This window comes from Pygoscelis adeliae, unplaced genomic scaffold (genome assembly GCF_000699105.1).
Source record: "Pygoscelis adeliae isolate BGI_AS28 unplaced genomic scaffold, ASM69910v1 Scaffold85, whole genome shotgun sequence".
NCBI classification, from domain to species: Eukaryota; Metazoa; Chordata; class Aves; order Sphenisciformes; family Spheniscidae; genus Pygoscelis; species Pygoscelis adeliae.
Genome location: NW_008824900.1, coordinates 3,348,763 through 3,362,794, shown reverse-complemented (window position 1 = coordinate 3,362,794; position 14,032 = coordinate 3,348,763). Strand labels below are relative to the sequence as shown.

The 14,032-nt window shown below is 36.5% G+C and overlaps 1 protein-coding gene across 1 annotated transcript; it reads right to left on the bottom strand.

Annotated features, from left to right (window-relative positions):
* Positions 1-310: 310 nt before the first annotated feature.
* On the bottom strand, positions 311-13,006 carry METTL22 (methyltransferase like 22). The gene is made up of 11 exons (XM_009324723.1): positions 12,940-13,006; positions 12,309-12,658; positions 9,359-9,709; positions 8,931-8,971; positions 8,701-8,845; positions 8,166-8,237; positions 7,500-7,553; positions 6,175-6,255; positions 5,056-5,158; positions 4,140-4,308; positions 311-2,582 (listed from the first exon to the last, which is right to left on the bottom strand). The coding sequence occupies exons 2-11, from the start codon at positions 12,436-12,438 to the stop codon at positions 2,547-2,549; spliced, it is 1,182 nt and encodes a 393-aa protein (XP_009322998.1). The 5' UTR covers positions 12,439-12,658; positions 12,940-13,006; the 3' UTR covers positions 311-2,546.
* Between the last annotated feature and the right edge of the window lie 1,026 nt (positions 13,007-14,032).

Sequence of the window (14,032 nt, the reverse complement as noted above, 5' to 3'; positions counted from 1 at the left end):
TAGCTCACAAGTCCAAGACCATCAAACCTGATGCTGAATCACTTGACTTTTCCATAAGTTGTATGAATTGAAAGCCTCACGCAATTTACACTGGACTGTTGTATACATACTGTCTTCTCTCCCTCACAGTCATATTTTCTCTCCTTTCCATCTGGCTAAAAATCATGCCAAATTGTGCCTAACACACAAAAAAACCCCAGGTATAAGACAGGACTACCAAAAAAAAAAAAAAAAATCTAAGAACATTACCTGTTACAATTTTTCAAAATTTAGATACATCACCACAGGAGCATACTATTTTTTAAATCATGCTTTATTAGGAAAAAATCCTTCTTGATTACATAAGTACAGATAATGTGCTCAAAGCATCATCATTTCAGGCACTAACCTGATTTCCAATCATAATCTGTATGCTCAATGCTAAACAATTCCCTACTTTTAATCATCTTAATAAACAACGAACTGCTAAAGGTGTAAATTTGCATGATGAGTTCTGAGAACAACTACCATGTATGACATATTTGAAGTATGATTAAAGTCAAAATTGAGAAGGTGGCATCCATACTTAACATCATCAAGTAGCAGTGGACAATTCTCTGGCAATACAGGCTATATTATCTCTCATTAACACTGCAAAGCTAAGGCATCGTGAGACCCTTGTGATTCTTGTGTTCTTAGAACTGTTGCCTATTTTTGACTAGTCCTTATCATCAGTGGTAAGGGTCATATCCAAATTTGCAATTTGGCCTTTAGATCTCAGTCACTGAACCCCCAAAGCTGTGGTTTCCCTTCAACAGAAAGATGTTTCTTTAGGAGGAAATTCTACTTCAGCTTTGCTTCCCAAGCAGCCATGATGGCTTTTATTTACTCAACCAAAGATAAAAGTATAAAAATGTTTTCAGATGTTAATTTAAGACAGCTGCGGAAAAATGGCTGAATTCTACATTTAGAAGATCTACAGTACCCCTCTACCTGGATGAGTTTCTGCCTCTACCTGGACAAGTTTCTGTTGATAATTCCAAAGACTTTCAGAAGTCCTGCGCAAGTAAAAACCTTCTCTAACTGCACACGCTATTTCACATCAGTTCAAATTAATTTCTTGCTACAGCCTTCAAAAAAAACCTACTTAAATAAGCAGCTACATTCAAAACCAGTTGTTTTCAGTTACTCTACCAAAGTTAATAACATTATAAAACAAACAAACAAAAAGAACACTAGTTTGGGAATCTTTGGATTAAAATAGTTTTGTATCTTTGAAGTTCAAATGAGGGTTCTGAAAGAGAAGTTCTGTATTAATCTAGGCAGATATATGCTAACATAATGTAATTTTTACTTTGACTATACTCACAGGAGAAGGCCATCATCATCTAATAACCTTTCATCTCATTAAAGAACACGAAAAAAATGTCTTCATACACATACGCAGGTTATGAAATAACTGACCTAAAAAACAACTGAACTAAACCAAATGTAAACCAGACTTTCGAGAAGTCAGCCAGATGCTTCTCACGTAACGTATGCACACTCCCACAGGTCACAGGCCGGAACAGCTTCATCACTGATAGTCTCATAATGCTCAAGAATCCAGCAGGCACAAGAATTTCCATGGCAGTGTACATATGGTGAGTGATATAAACATAATAGTACACATAAAATTTTTAAAATGTACAAACAGGTTTTTGGTTTCATTAATAACACAGGAGAGATTTGATCAACATGTTGTACTTTAATCCAAAACCAAAGATACTGAAGGCCCCATTTGTGTGGGCAAGACATTCTTGGTCACCTCCTGCTCCCCAGCCTCACACGTATACGTTGAGGGTAGAATTCCAAACATTTAAAGAGCAGTAGCATATCACTTCACATGGTACCCTCCCACCCTCAACCTGGCAAGACAGAATAGCTTAAAATTCCAGCAGGACAATATAGCTCCAGGACCTCTGTGGAGTATTTTTAGAGGCTCAAACAAAATGCATCTTGTCACAATTCAGTTCAGACAGTAGCCCTAAACTAGAATGATTTAGATAGGACAAACTGAAAATGAAGGACTAAGTTTCATAAACAGATTGCTTAAAGAAAAGTCCATGAAAAACAAACAGGTCTTGCCCAGAACACTGTTTCACAAATGTCCATAAATACAAATAATGTGGAACTGGGATGAGACCAAGAACAGTGTCCATGTTCAGAAAACGAAAAAGGAAAACGCATGACATCTGCAAATCAGCCACATGGAAAAGGTTAAATACCTCTTTGTCAGACTCTAAAACCTAAGTCATCAATCCCAAAGAGCAAGCCGCTGTGTCACTGCCATTGTTTGGCATCCAGCACTTCTCTTAAGATCAACATTAAACAGTTTTGTAAAAGAAACCACGTCCTAAGTGCCAAACCCAAAACTTACTGAAGTAAAGCAAATCTGCATAGCAATACTTTCTAAGAACACAGTTCCACCAGGAAAATGCTTTTCTTGGGATGAAAATCCTTTTTAAATAAAACATCAAAAAAGCCTTTATCCTTAGATAAAGATCTTCTATTTTCTCATGTCCCTGTCACGTTAGCTGTTCAGCAACAATCTTCCACAATTCCTGTAGGAGTGGAAAAAATACATACAGGTATTTTCTCAGATCAGTAGGTTGCAATTATGAAAAAGTTCAACATGCCCACTTGAAGACAAGTTTTAAGACCTCCATCTATAGATAGTATCCATCTGTGGACGGACGCTATATCCATCTATGTAATCTCCTAGAACAACCACCAAATTATCTCTGAGACAAAGCAATAGGATTGATTTCTTCATTCTTGTAGCATGGTTTTTTAAAATAAAAAGTTAGTATCGTTCAAATAATGTCTTAAAATAATTTCATTGGTCTGCATGACCTTCTGCAGTATTCTGACTGATAATCTTGCTCTTTTTCTTAGCCTGTGTTGACAAACACTTTCAATAATGCTAGTAAAAATACAACTGAAAAAAATACTCAATGTAATGAGGAATCAAGGTCTCACAAATGCATGTCTTAAACACCCCCCCCTTCTCAATCTGTTGGACAATGAAGATGAAAAACAGACCACTTTATTTCTGTAGAATAAATTAGTATACGCTTTGCTATACAAAGGATTATTAAGCAGACTATCACATACTCTTCACCATAGCATCTTGAATTGTGGCAATATACTCCACGATAAATAAAAAACTTAGGCGTTTTAAAAATGCATATATTTCAAAGACCAGCAGCCTTCCGCAAAAAGGCTAGGGAATGACTTCACATGTTTAGGTATAATCCAGGTTACATTTATATACTTGTAAAACTTTTTTTTTTACAAGTTTTTACTTGTTTTTAAGTTTTGCATGCACGTTTTATGCCTGAAGGTATCAGCATTAAGTAAAACAAATCAATCTTGTGAAGTAACTGTGGCCCCCGTAATCTTACTACGCATAGATACTGCAGAAGACACAGCAATAGTATGTTCACTACAGGAACATCATTTCTTGGTAACAGATTTGCAATCCAGTACAAGATTTGCAAGTTCTCTAAAAAGATCTGTTAGATTGTATTGTTCTAGAAGCTAGCAAGCTGTTAGCTACCCTGCATAATATTTGTAAGAGCAGACAATTGGAAAAAAAAAAAAAAAAGAGAACCGTAAGCGCTTGGGAGGTAATTAGATAACTACAAATATTAGATCTGACATGTTTCTGAATAACAGAAGTTTGCAGCTAATCGACTTCTTCATAGATACTAGAACACTATTTCCTGAACCCTGAACTGGGAAAGGAATTACTAAAACTATGAAATGAAAGCTACTCTATAAGCAAATAAATGAGAAGAGATATTGGTCCCATTTTCTAGTCAATCGCAAAAATTGTATTTTACAAAGTAGCGGAGACTGTTCCTTAACCTTTGAGGAAATGAGTGCAATCTAAGCCACTCTACTGCTGGTGATAGAAAAGGGTATGTTATGTCAATCTAGTATAGATTATGTAAGCACAAACAAGAATCATTTTAAAACAACAAAAAGCTAAACGGAAATAAATGAAAAAGTAATGTTTATTCTCTTGTTCCTACCTCATGTTAAGTAAGCAGCTGAAAACTAATTTGAGATGATTAGCCCAACACATTACATTTATTTTAATGAATGCCACTTACCAACTGCTCAATTCGTTCATAAATGAGAAACTGGCAGAAATCAAGCTTAATGGGCTCCACAGTATATTTCATTTTTCTATCTTGGAGGTTCTCCAAATCATGTAGAGTATTTCTAAAATGACTGTAGGCTTCACATGTAACATCCATATGTCTTAAAGTGAAGTTCAGCCTGGCAAGAGAATATTTAATTTAAAATGTCTCTTCTATACTGGCATCTTAAATAGATATGTAACTTTCCCCAGGTAATGGAAAATGTGGGTCTTCTCAGTGTAATTAACTAACTTCGATAGCCAAAAAAAAGTAATCCCCCCGCTATTCCTGAAAAGCGGACAAGGCTTACGTTAGCATCAATACACAATAACTCTTGGATGAACCTTTCCATTGATTTTAAGGCACTTGCCGCAACAGAATCATTGGCTTGGCTTCCTGGACAAACACTTGGCAACAAATCATATGAATAGCTATTGCTTACATATCCCCAGAGATTTAAGCAAAAGAGGTGTTAAAAAACACAAGAGAAATTGTTACAGAGGTACTCAAGCTGGGAAACATATATCCTAATTCTAAGTGCCTTCATTCCACTCTATGACCTCAAAAATATATAGCAAATGTTGTCAGGCATTATAGAATACATCAGACTAGCCACCTATTTATCCTTATTTGCACAGAGGTTATCTGATGTGAGACAAAGGTGGGACAACAAAAGCCAAACTCTTGTGGAAATCAAATTCTGAACTGATAAAAATTAAGCACGTATAAAAACAAATGCTTGTCCTGAGCATATACTGCAGCCTGTGATCAACTAATACAATGAAAATCAGAAACCGACCTTCAATCAAATCAGATGTTTCTTCCAAAAAAAGAAAGCACGTAAAGTTTTTAGTGCTTTTTATTTTAAGTTCTTGGTAATACTTACCTCTTTTCTAATGCTAGGTAAACTGTGCAAGAATTTCTCAAGTTGTGTGTGATTCTATACAGTGTTCTGAACAAGGCATCTGTCAGGTCATCATCATAGAACACTACAAAAAAAACCCATTAAGAGCACAAAATATGTATGTTTAAGCATATTATTTACTTAAGTCTCAGGTATGAAACAATAATGGGCCTTAGTTTGATTATTCTAATGAAACAAGTCACTATTTTAACTAAATCCCAAAGTATATTTTTAATGGCAACAACTGACCCTGTAATAGTATCCACTGCTGCTATTTATGTCAGGCTTTGTTTAAGATTTCTCTCGTATCAATGGGAAACACTTCTGTCAGACAACTTACAAAACTTTAACAAGATTTCTCTCAGTCTGGAAATATGTTACTGCAAAGTTAAAAAAGACAGGATATCACAATGTATAGGGCCTCATTTCTTACAAAAATACAAAAGAGGCAGTAAACTAACATACCATTTTAATCTCCTTGGAAAGTAGTCTTGCAACAACTTTCAATATCAGAACTAAAACCAATCCTCCTTTATTTATGTATGAAAACAACAATGGTTTTCCTATATAGATAAGCTAGCCTGCCATTTTTCAGTCTTTCACTTAAGCAAGAAAAAGAGCGGGGGAAAAAAAAAAAAAGAGAGATATATCCAAAGGCATAGACTCTATGGGCAAGTGCAGCATCTGAAACTGTTTTTCACATTATAGAATATATTAGTCTAACCACCTATTTATCATTATTTGCATAGAGCTTATCTGATGCAAGACAAAGGTAGGACAACAAAACTCTTCCGAAAGTCAAATTCATCACTTACTTGTGATTATGTTCTTTGAGTAATTTATTTAGTCACAAATAATTACCACACCAAAGGAAAGAAAAAGCTAGTAGTTTTCAACATCTGTTCTCCTATTGCTAATTCAGATGTAAATACAATTGTTTAAAAAAAAAAAGAAATACAGCAGGAACACTTAAGGCAGAGCTCTGACAAATTAGGTAAGGATCTGACCTATTACATTTTAAAAGCCAACTAGGTATGTTTAAATTATTACTCATGATGCTGAAGTGTTTGATTTAAAAGCTTACTGTCTATATTTTCCTACCATCAGCCGCCATTATCACAGTACAGTGGTCATGCAAATCAGCAATCTCTTCATCAGACCAGCTATAAGGAGCTTCAGGATCTGTAACAAAGAATATGGCTTTGGTGTACATGATTAAATGTCTTAAATGATTGACAGCTGAAAAAAAGAAACTTCTTAACTCCTGTGGTCATCTGCTACTTCATAAATGGGACACCAGTGGAGCACTCCACTGAAGGTAAATCAAAACCTCCCTCTTCATTCTCTGAAGTTCCCTGCAGTCCTTTGCTTTCTCTGTGTTATGTCCAAGTCTCCCAAGGCTGACTGGCAAGAGTAAGTTTTCTTTGACATTAGAATTTACAATTTACAATTACTACACTGTAGCGAGATCACAGATTTAACTAGATTAAAATAAATACTCCTTTAAATAAAAAAAACCCAAATGCATCTTCGTATAAGTTTTGATTAAGCTTCCTACTTCATCATGCTTTCTAAAATTTAGACTTTGTTAAAATATAGAAACTTTCTCTGAAAGTTTAAAAAACATAAAGCCTTTTCAACTGGCAGTATCAAATACTTTCATTAACCAGAATTTTCTGAGGTCCAAGAGAGACTTTTCAATGTGTAAAGGATGTTTCCACTTGCTTAAACAGTTGTTCTATTTTTTAGAAGCATTATATCATCAGTTGGATTTGATGTAAAAATCTATATAAAGTAGGCTTTATATAACCTAGCGCTACAATTTTGTGTTGACCTTGCAATCACTAGAAAGAAAGTTTTAGTGATCTGCTTTACTATCATTAATTGCACGTTAAATGCTACTCAAGTTAGTTGCCTTTATTTTGCTAAAAGCAGCAGAGCACATTCCCTTGGCAAATATTTAAAATATAACACATTCACCACTACATTTGGAACAAGTATTTATACATCTTCAAATCATCAGGTACCCTCCCCACCACCTTTTATAGTTTTGTATTCATGCAGTCATAAACCACACAATAGCATCACATCAAAATCTGGATTACAGTAACTCAAATCCACATCATTGTGCCTGGATTCCATTATCACCACATAACAGACATCTTGTTTGCACCTCTGGATTTTGACTTAAGTAAAGGACAGCCACCACTTGTCTATTCTCAACCTATCAGTAAACCCTTCCTTACTCATTCACATGGCAATGATGCACTCAAAGACAATCGTGTACTTTCAACTATTTTTCCAGAGGTGTATGTGCTGGAGGACTTACTTCATAAACAACGGAATAAGCTTTTCTTGATGGCTCTGAAGGGAAAACAAAACAAAACGCCAAACCCTATCTGAAAGGGCCCATTATAACCACCTACCAGTGCAGAATTCATCTTTCAGCCAGTCAAGTTCTTTTACTTTAACTTCCCCTCCTGTGGGTGAAGAAAGATCACATCAGTCACAAATGGCCCTTCAGACAGTACCTAAGCAAAAGTAAGGAGTCAAAATCTGTACTGGAACAAGTGATGAAGATCTATTATGAGGACATATGAAACAAGTAAAGTTGAACATCAAATCATTTACTGTACAAAACCAGTTACCCACTCACATGAGAACAGGATGAACTTACGGGTCAGAAAGACAACCTATGTTCTCTTTTACATGTCTCACCTGCAAAATACTTCTCCTTTCCAGAGTTCTACCTCTGTCATTTACACTCTGTTTATGTGACCCTTGGCACCTGGATATCTGTGATCCTCCCAAGTACCTCAGTGAAATTCACACAATGTCTGTGTAGGAACTGCAGCTGGTGTTAAATGATGACCAGAAAAAGAGTTAGTATTTTGTTCTTCTCAAAAGGAAGCTGTCCCATTATGGACCACATATAGGTATCCTGCATCTTTCTTTTTAAATGAGTCACTTTTAACCAAGACAAAAATTTAATTTTACTTGTGAATATGCTAGGTAGTCAATGACTGTGCTGTTTAATCCCAAAGTAGTTCATATATAGGCAATTGCACAAACACTGACTGTATAGCACTTACTTCCCGGCTCCATCAGGTGTTTGTTTAATGCAACATTTTGCTCACACATGGCCAGAAGATCTTCACCAACATCTGGAAAAAAGTGACAAAGATATTCAAAATAAGACTATTTTGCATGGGCCGTGCATGCCCCTGACCTCTCAGACTAATACTCTGTTTCTCTCAAGCTGACGAGATTAAGGAAAATTCAGAGCAAGTCTATCCACTGATGATTGCTTCCCTAGTATCCTTCTTGCTTTTGTCTTTCAGTACTAAGCTCTGAGCCATCCTTGAAGAAAGAAGTCAGATCCCTATACTAGGATCTAGGCACACTATCTTGAGTTCACAGCAAAGTACCTTGCTTTTAAACTCTTGTGCTTAAAAGTAGTACTGCTTTTTCAATCTGTTGAGAAAGTTCTTGTTATTTTTCAATAAACAACACAACTTTATAAAAAATTATTAACTAAAACTGAACAGATGAGGATGAAAATGCCAGGATGAAAGCACTGCTTCATGAAGTTTCATGAAAATATTTAACTGAAAATAACTGCCTTACCTGTGCAATAAACTCTCTTGGCAACTGTTCCCATGATAATGCTTGTAATTCCAGTGCCACCTCCAAGCTCTAGCACTGAGCAACACCTGAATGTGTCCCGTATAAACAGAATGTAATCAGCAAGAAGAAAGGCTGCACGCCAGACCTGTGGATAAGAGAAGCAGTTAAAACTGAGTAAATTCTGAAGCACAATCCATGAACAGCAAGATACTACAAGGCAGAATACATACTTGTTTACCGACATCTTCTAAGGGGGTTGCCATAGTATGTTCTGTGAAAATGAAAGTAGAGCAGAAATAATTATCTCAAAATGTTGTTCAAATCAAGTTCCATAGTGGCAAATTTGAAAATCAAGTCATGCTTCCCTTTCAAATATAGAACTAAACACTATTCATTCTATATAATAATGCTAGATAATGCTGAAAACCCCACTCTAACTAGGGAGCACCGAGTTTCCCATGGTATACTATTGCCCAAATCACTTCTGGAGAAAAACAGTAAATTTTAAAAATATTTACAATATCACAGTATTATGTTTGTTTTATTATCTCCTTTCACTGAACAACTGCTGTTCCATTTCTAAAGAAAACCTATTTTTCTTTGGTTTTACACAAACATATTTATTCCATTTCTCCTTGACTGTAAGCCTGCTGTTTACCTATTTTAATAACATCTCTGCAAGTGCATTCTTGTTCTTCATCTTCAAAAGCATCTTCTTTCGCTTTCATCAGAATTACAGGATATACTCTATCCCTCAAAAGATCCTCCGCTTCTAAATCAGAGGCACTTCGAGGTCTTCTGACCACTTCCAAGTCTCCGTCATCGTCTAGCAGAGCTTCTACTCCTTCACTATTTAATTCTCTTTCTTTTTTTAGATTATTCCTGTCCTTGTCACACAGTTCATCTCCACTTCTGTACTGGTGTTCTCCTTCTGTTGTAGCTTCTCTCACATGTTTCTCAGATGCCGAATCTTCTGTGTTCCAAATAAGTTTGAAATATGACAGGAATACTGTAAGAACACAGAGGGGGGGAAAAAGTTAAACACTGGATAAGAACAGAATCTATGTGCAACTTCCACATGCATGAAATTTTGGTATGCATTTCACATCTTAAAAATCTAGAGGATAAAAAAAAAATCATACAGATAGCTTGACATACAGTTCAACTTGCTACAAAGAAATATTTCTGTTATTAAGTTCTATCAGTAGAAATAAATGAAGCACTTTCACAGACTACTGGCTGACTCAGCATCTACTCAAGTCACAATGCACACTTTCATCTGATTTAGTAACACTTAGTTTAGCAACTGGCAGAAGGGATGGTTTCTTACACCCTCCAAAAGACCTTCTGTTGAGACAAGCTCAAACCAAGTTGAAACAAGAATTAATACAAGTTAGACTTTGTTTCTTTTGGTTAAGATTTAATTCCTATCTTGTAAGAAACAAACATGTTCTAGTAAAAAGCAAGTAGATTTTTTTTCTATTGTTTTAAAAGTCTTTAGGAATTCAAGCAACTTCAAGCCTTGAAATCAGCTTAGTATGAGTACGAGAGAGCAGAAATAAGCTCACAGGAGATAGCTTGCTGAAGCTGGACATGCTGACAATTTTTTTTTTAATGTCTTCAAACTGAATCTTTGAAAAGATTAAATGAATAAGACCATTGTTCTCAATAAACCAATTAATTAAAAACCTTTTGCAACCATCATCTGGTGACATCAGCATCTATTAAAAATTTCAAGTTATCCAAACATGGACCTTGCGATTTTAATTATAGGAATCTGTATTGTCTGAATACAATACATGAGGAAGAACAAACATTTGTCCTTCCATCTACAGTCAATCTCAGCTCCTCAGCAGTGCTTACGCACTGTGCTTGACTGAACAGGCCAGTCACAGAACACAGAATCATGGAATTCGATTCACCTACTCTGGTACAAAATCAGTGTTTATAGACATCTTAGGCTGGATACTATTGTTCCAAAATCACACACAATGTGTTGAGACTTGAGAAAAAGATAGCCAAGAATACAACTAGTGAAAAAGGTCAATACCAGCAAGATTCTAAGAAGAATGTCTTAGAATTCTATTCATTCACACCAAAGGGGAAGAGATAAAGTGCTTGCCACCATTGCTTTCAGCAGTTTCACAATTTATGGAGTTCTCTTCCAGTTTCTTTAGAAAGCAAGATATTCAAAGTTGGTCTACTGTAACTTGAGATAAGTCCTTCTCTAGAGAGACATTTTCAGCTAGATCTAATAAAATCTTCATTGTCTATCCTAGTGTGAGATTTTTTTAAAGTCATCTACTGTTTGCCTGACAACCAGATTAAGCTGATTTGAATATTTAACAAATTAGAGGATGCCATCAACGAATGAAATGCTTTTGTTCTCCAAGTCCATTCTGATCCTCTGAATGTTCTACGGCGTTTCAAAAGGTGTAAGGTAAAACTGACCCCAAAGCAGCAGAGACTAAATCCCTGTGAGGTTCCCCAAAAACCAGCAAAGTGACAGTGGTAGATTGTCGTCGTATTTGTTAGAGTAAAAGCTGTCATACTATAATCCAATTCTTGTCTCAACAAATAAAGGAATTTCCCAGACCAAGTACATTCAGAGTAGGTAGCACATGCTGCCATTTCATTCTGTTGAAAGGTTCTTTGCATCAAGCGAATCACAGCAAACAAATGTTGAACAGCATGAAGACATACCACAGCATTAATTACCTGTTTTTGACCTGACCAGGGTCAAAACTATTATTCACTTCTTTGACAAGCCTACTTTTATCATTTTTTACATTGTCATATGCTAGAACAGCTGCAAAAGTTATTCTTTTTATGTCACAACTGGGTTTGAAAAAAACAATTAAAACTTCTGTCACAGCAGGAGCGGTACTTTTCTACAGAACATTTTATGAACAGCTTCAAGGTCAGTTTCCTGGACAACTTTATAGAAACCTACAAGCCAGCAATCAGTCACAGGCATTTGCCAATTCATTTCCACTACAGCCTTGACTCTTCAAATTATCTAAGTCAGTCAAAACCATTGCTATTCTGAGCTTTGTTGTTACCAATTTTAAAAAAAAAAAAAAAACCACAAATCAAAGCTGTTAGGCTCCTCTGGAATAGATGGTAAATCATCACAAAAGATTTTATAAAAATTCATGAATTAATTACTGATAATTTTTATTTTAAACTTAAGTTACATTATTTAAAACCCCTGGCTTCTCAACTTTTGTTTTTATGCAAGAAACATCCCAACTTTTTAACGTGATTCTCAAAGTGCTATATTGAGATTATAGATAACTGAACAAATATATAAATAAAATTAAACCTGCAAGCAAGTTAATTTGGTTACTTCTCAGAAAGTAATTTAAGATTTCTTTTTTAAGGTAGGCTGTCTACAAATTCTACATTAATAGTTTTCATTTCTGTGAAGAAATTTTATGAGGAGAATCTAGCTAGCCCTCTTCCTAAAGACTGAATAAGAAATGATTCTGCTTCTAACTGGAATAAAATATGTAATGACTAATACCAACCATTCAAAGGAGGATTCAGACATTACAAAGATATGAATACACTTAAAATACAGCTCCGTCAGTCTAAACATACATTACCTGGTTGTCCAACTGCATTCAATCGTACCATGAGATGCCTTTTGTTTGGACAGTGTAAGTGAACGTCAGAAAGTACAGTGTCTCTTTTAAATGTGGGGTTATCCATCTCCTCCTCTGTTACATCTACCATGATGTGCTGGTGAGAGGAACATCTACAGTACCCAATAGCCCCCTATGAAGTGCTGTCACAAAGTGATATGACACTCTTCTACTGACAGGCATCAGGTAACAGTTTTGCTCAGCAAGATAACCTCATGACATAGTTTCTGAGAAGACCTCAGGCAAGATGTGACCATGCAAGCTCCACCATGGTCCAATAAGACAGCAAGCTGCGCATCAGGATATTCAACCTAAAATCAAACACAGACACCTTTGAGTGACATCCTGACACCGGTTGAACATTGCTCCAGCAATATTTTAGAAGATAAAAATCAGATTACACTGTCCAATAAAATTGCAGTGCTACAATGCTCTCTTTTACAATGCTCCGAAGAACCATCAAATACATAATTGCTAGTAGCTCACTGGCAGACACTGCATATTTTAGGAAGAGCTACTGATTAGCTTGATTTAAACCACCCCCCCCCCAAAAAAAAAAAACCCAGATGTTATCATGAACGCACAGACTTACAATGCTAAGTCAAGGTTTTCAAAGGAACATAAGGCCTTGTGTGGACAACTTCACCATTTTATGGGGCCTTGTTCTTCATAGGAATCTCTGAATTTTCTCAGAAATGGACACAATTACAGAATGTATTATCATAGGTTAGTCCCCCAGATTTTGTAAAAGGAGTATCTGCCCTTCCTGGAGAAAATTCAGTTCCTTTTATATGCCTCCACTAATTGGGCAGTTAATGTCTCCTGTCTTTGGCGCTCTTTATTTTTCCCCAGAAAAAAATATAAACACCTGAAATCATCCTCATTACCTAATGTCCAAGGCTGGGTTGTCTCTCTGTCCTAAGGCAAAAGCAAATGAATTATCCCTTATGAACAGAAAAATAAAGAGGACGTTTATCTCCCTATGCTCTACAAAACTCTACATTTTGTGAAGGGTATGTGAAACACCGATGAACCGTAGATCTGAAACAAAATTTATGTTTTTAAAAACTGAGATGACAAGCTTAGATCGCACACACAAATCACCAAGCATTATATGAATGATTTAGCTAACAAAGACACCCAGGTCTCACCAGCTATGAGCGCCCCTAATACCCCTTATGTAAAAACTGTTGATGCCATTTCCGATGTTGCCATTAACATCTTGGAAGATTAAGCTAAATTTTCTATTATCTGCTTGTGCTAGAACAAGATCATAAATATATAGGCTTAAAATGCTTCAAGTTATACAGACAGCCTTCATAACTTTAATTATCAAGTTCTATTAACTTTTGCAAAACCTCATCCAGCCTCCAAACCTGCCCTTTGCCAGCAGAAATCTGTGCACAACCTACATCCACGCTTGATGCAAAGCAACAAAACGCAGTTCCTCCACCACCTGCGGAGGAGACAAGCCAAGGCAGCGCTATCAGGGAAACGCCGGGCGCCGTTTCGCGGTCAGGGCAGAGCCCGAAGCCCCGAGTTTCGGCCTGCCCGGCGCAGCGCCCGCAGCCAAAGCCTGTTCTTCCCGAGAAGCCACCGCCTCCTGCTCGGGCAGCGCCAGCGCAGCCCGGAGGCGGGTTTCCAAACACCGGCACGTTTCCAAAGGAAGCCGCCGCCGCCCCCCT

Excerpts from the sequence above, each read along its gene's own strand:
- METTL22 (XM_009324723.1), bottom strand. The coding sequence starts at position 12,438 with ATGGTAGATGTAACAGAGGAGGAGATGGATAACCCCACATTTAAAAGA. Across the intron at positions 9,710-12,308 it reads GAATGCAGTTGGACAACCAG|TATTCCTGTCATATTTCAAA; the intron begins GTAATGTATGTT and ends GTGTTCTTACAG. Across the intron at positions 2,583-4,139 it reads ATGAACGAATTGAGCAGTTG|GAATTGTGGAAGATTGTTGC; the intron begins GTAAGTGGCATT and ends CCACTCCTACAG.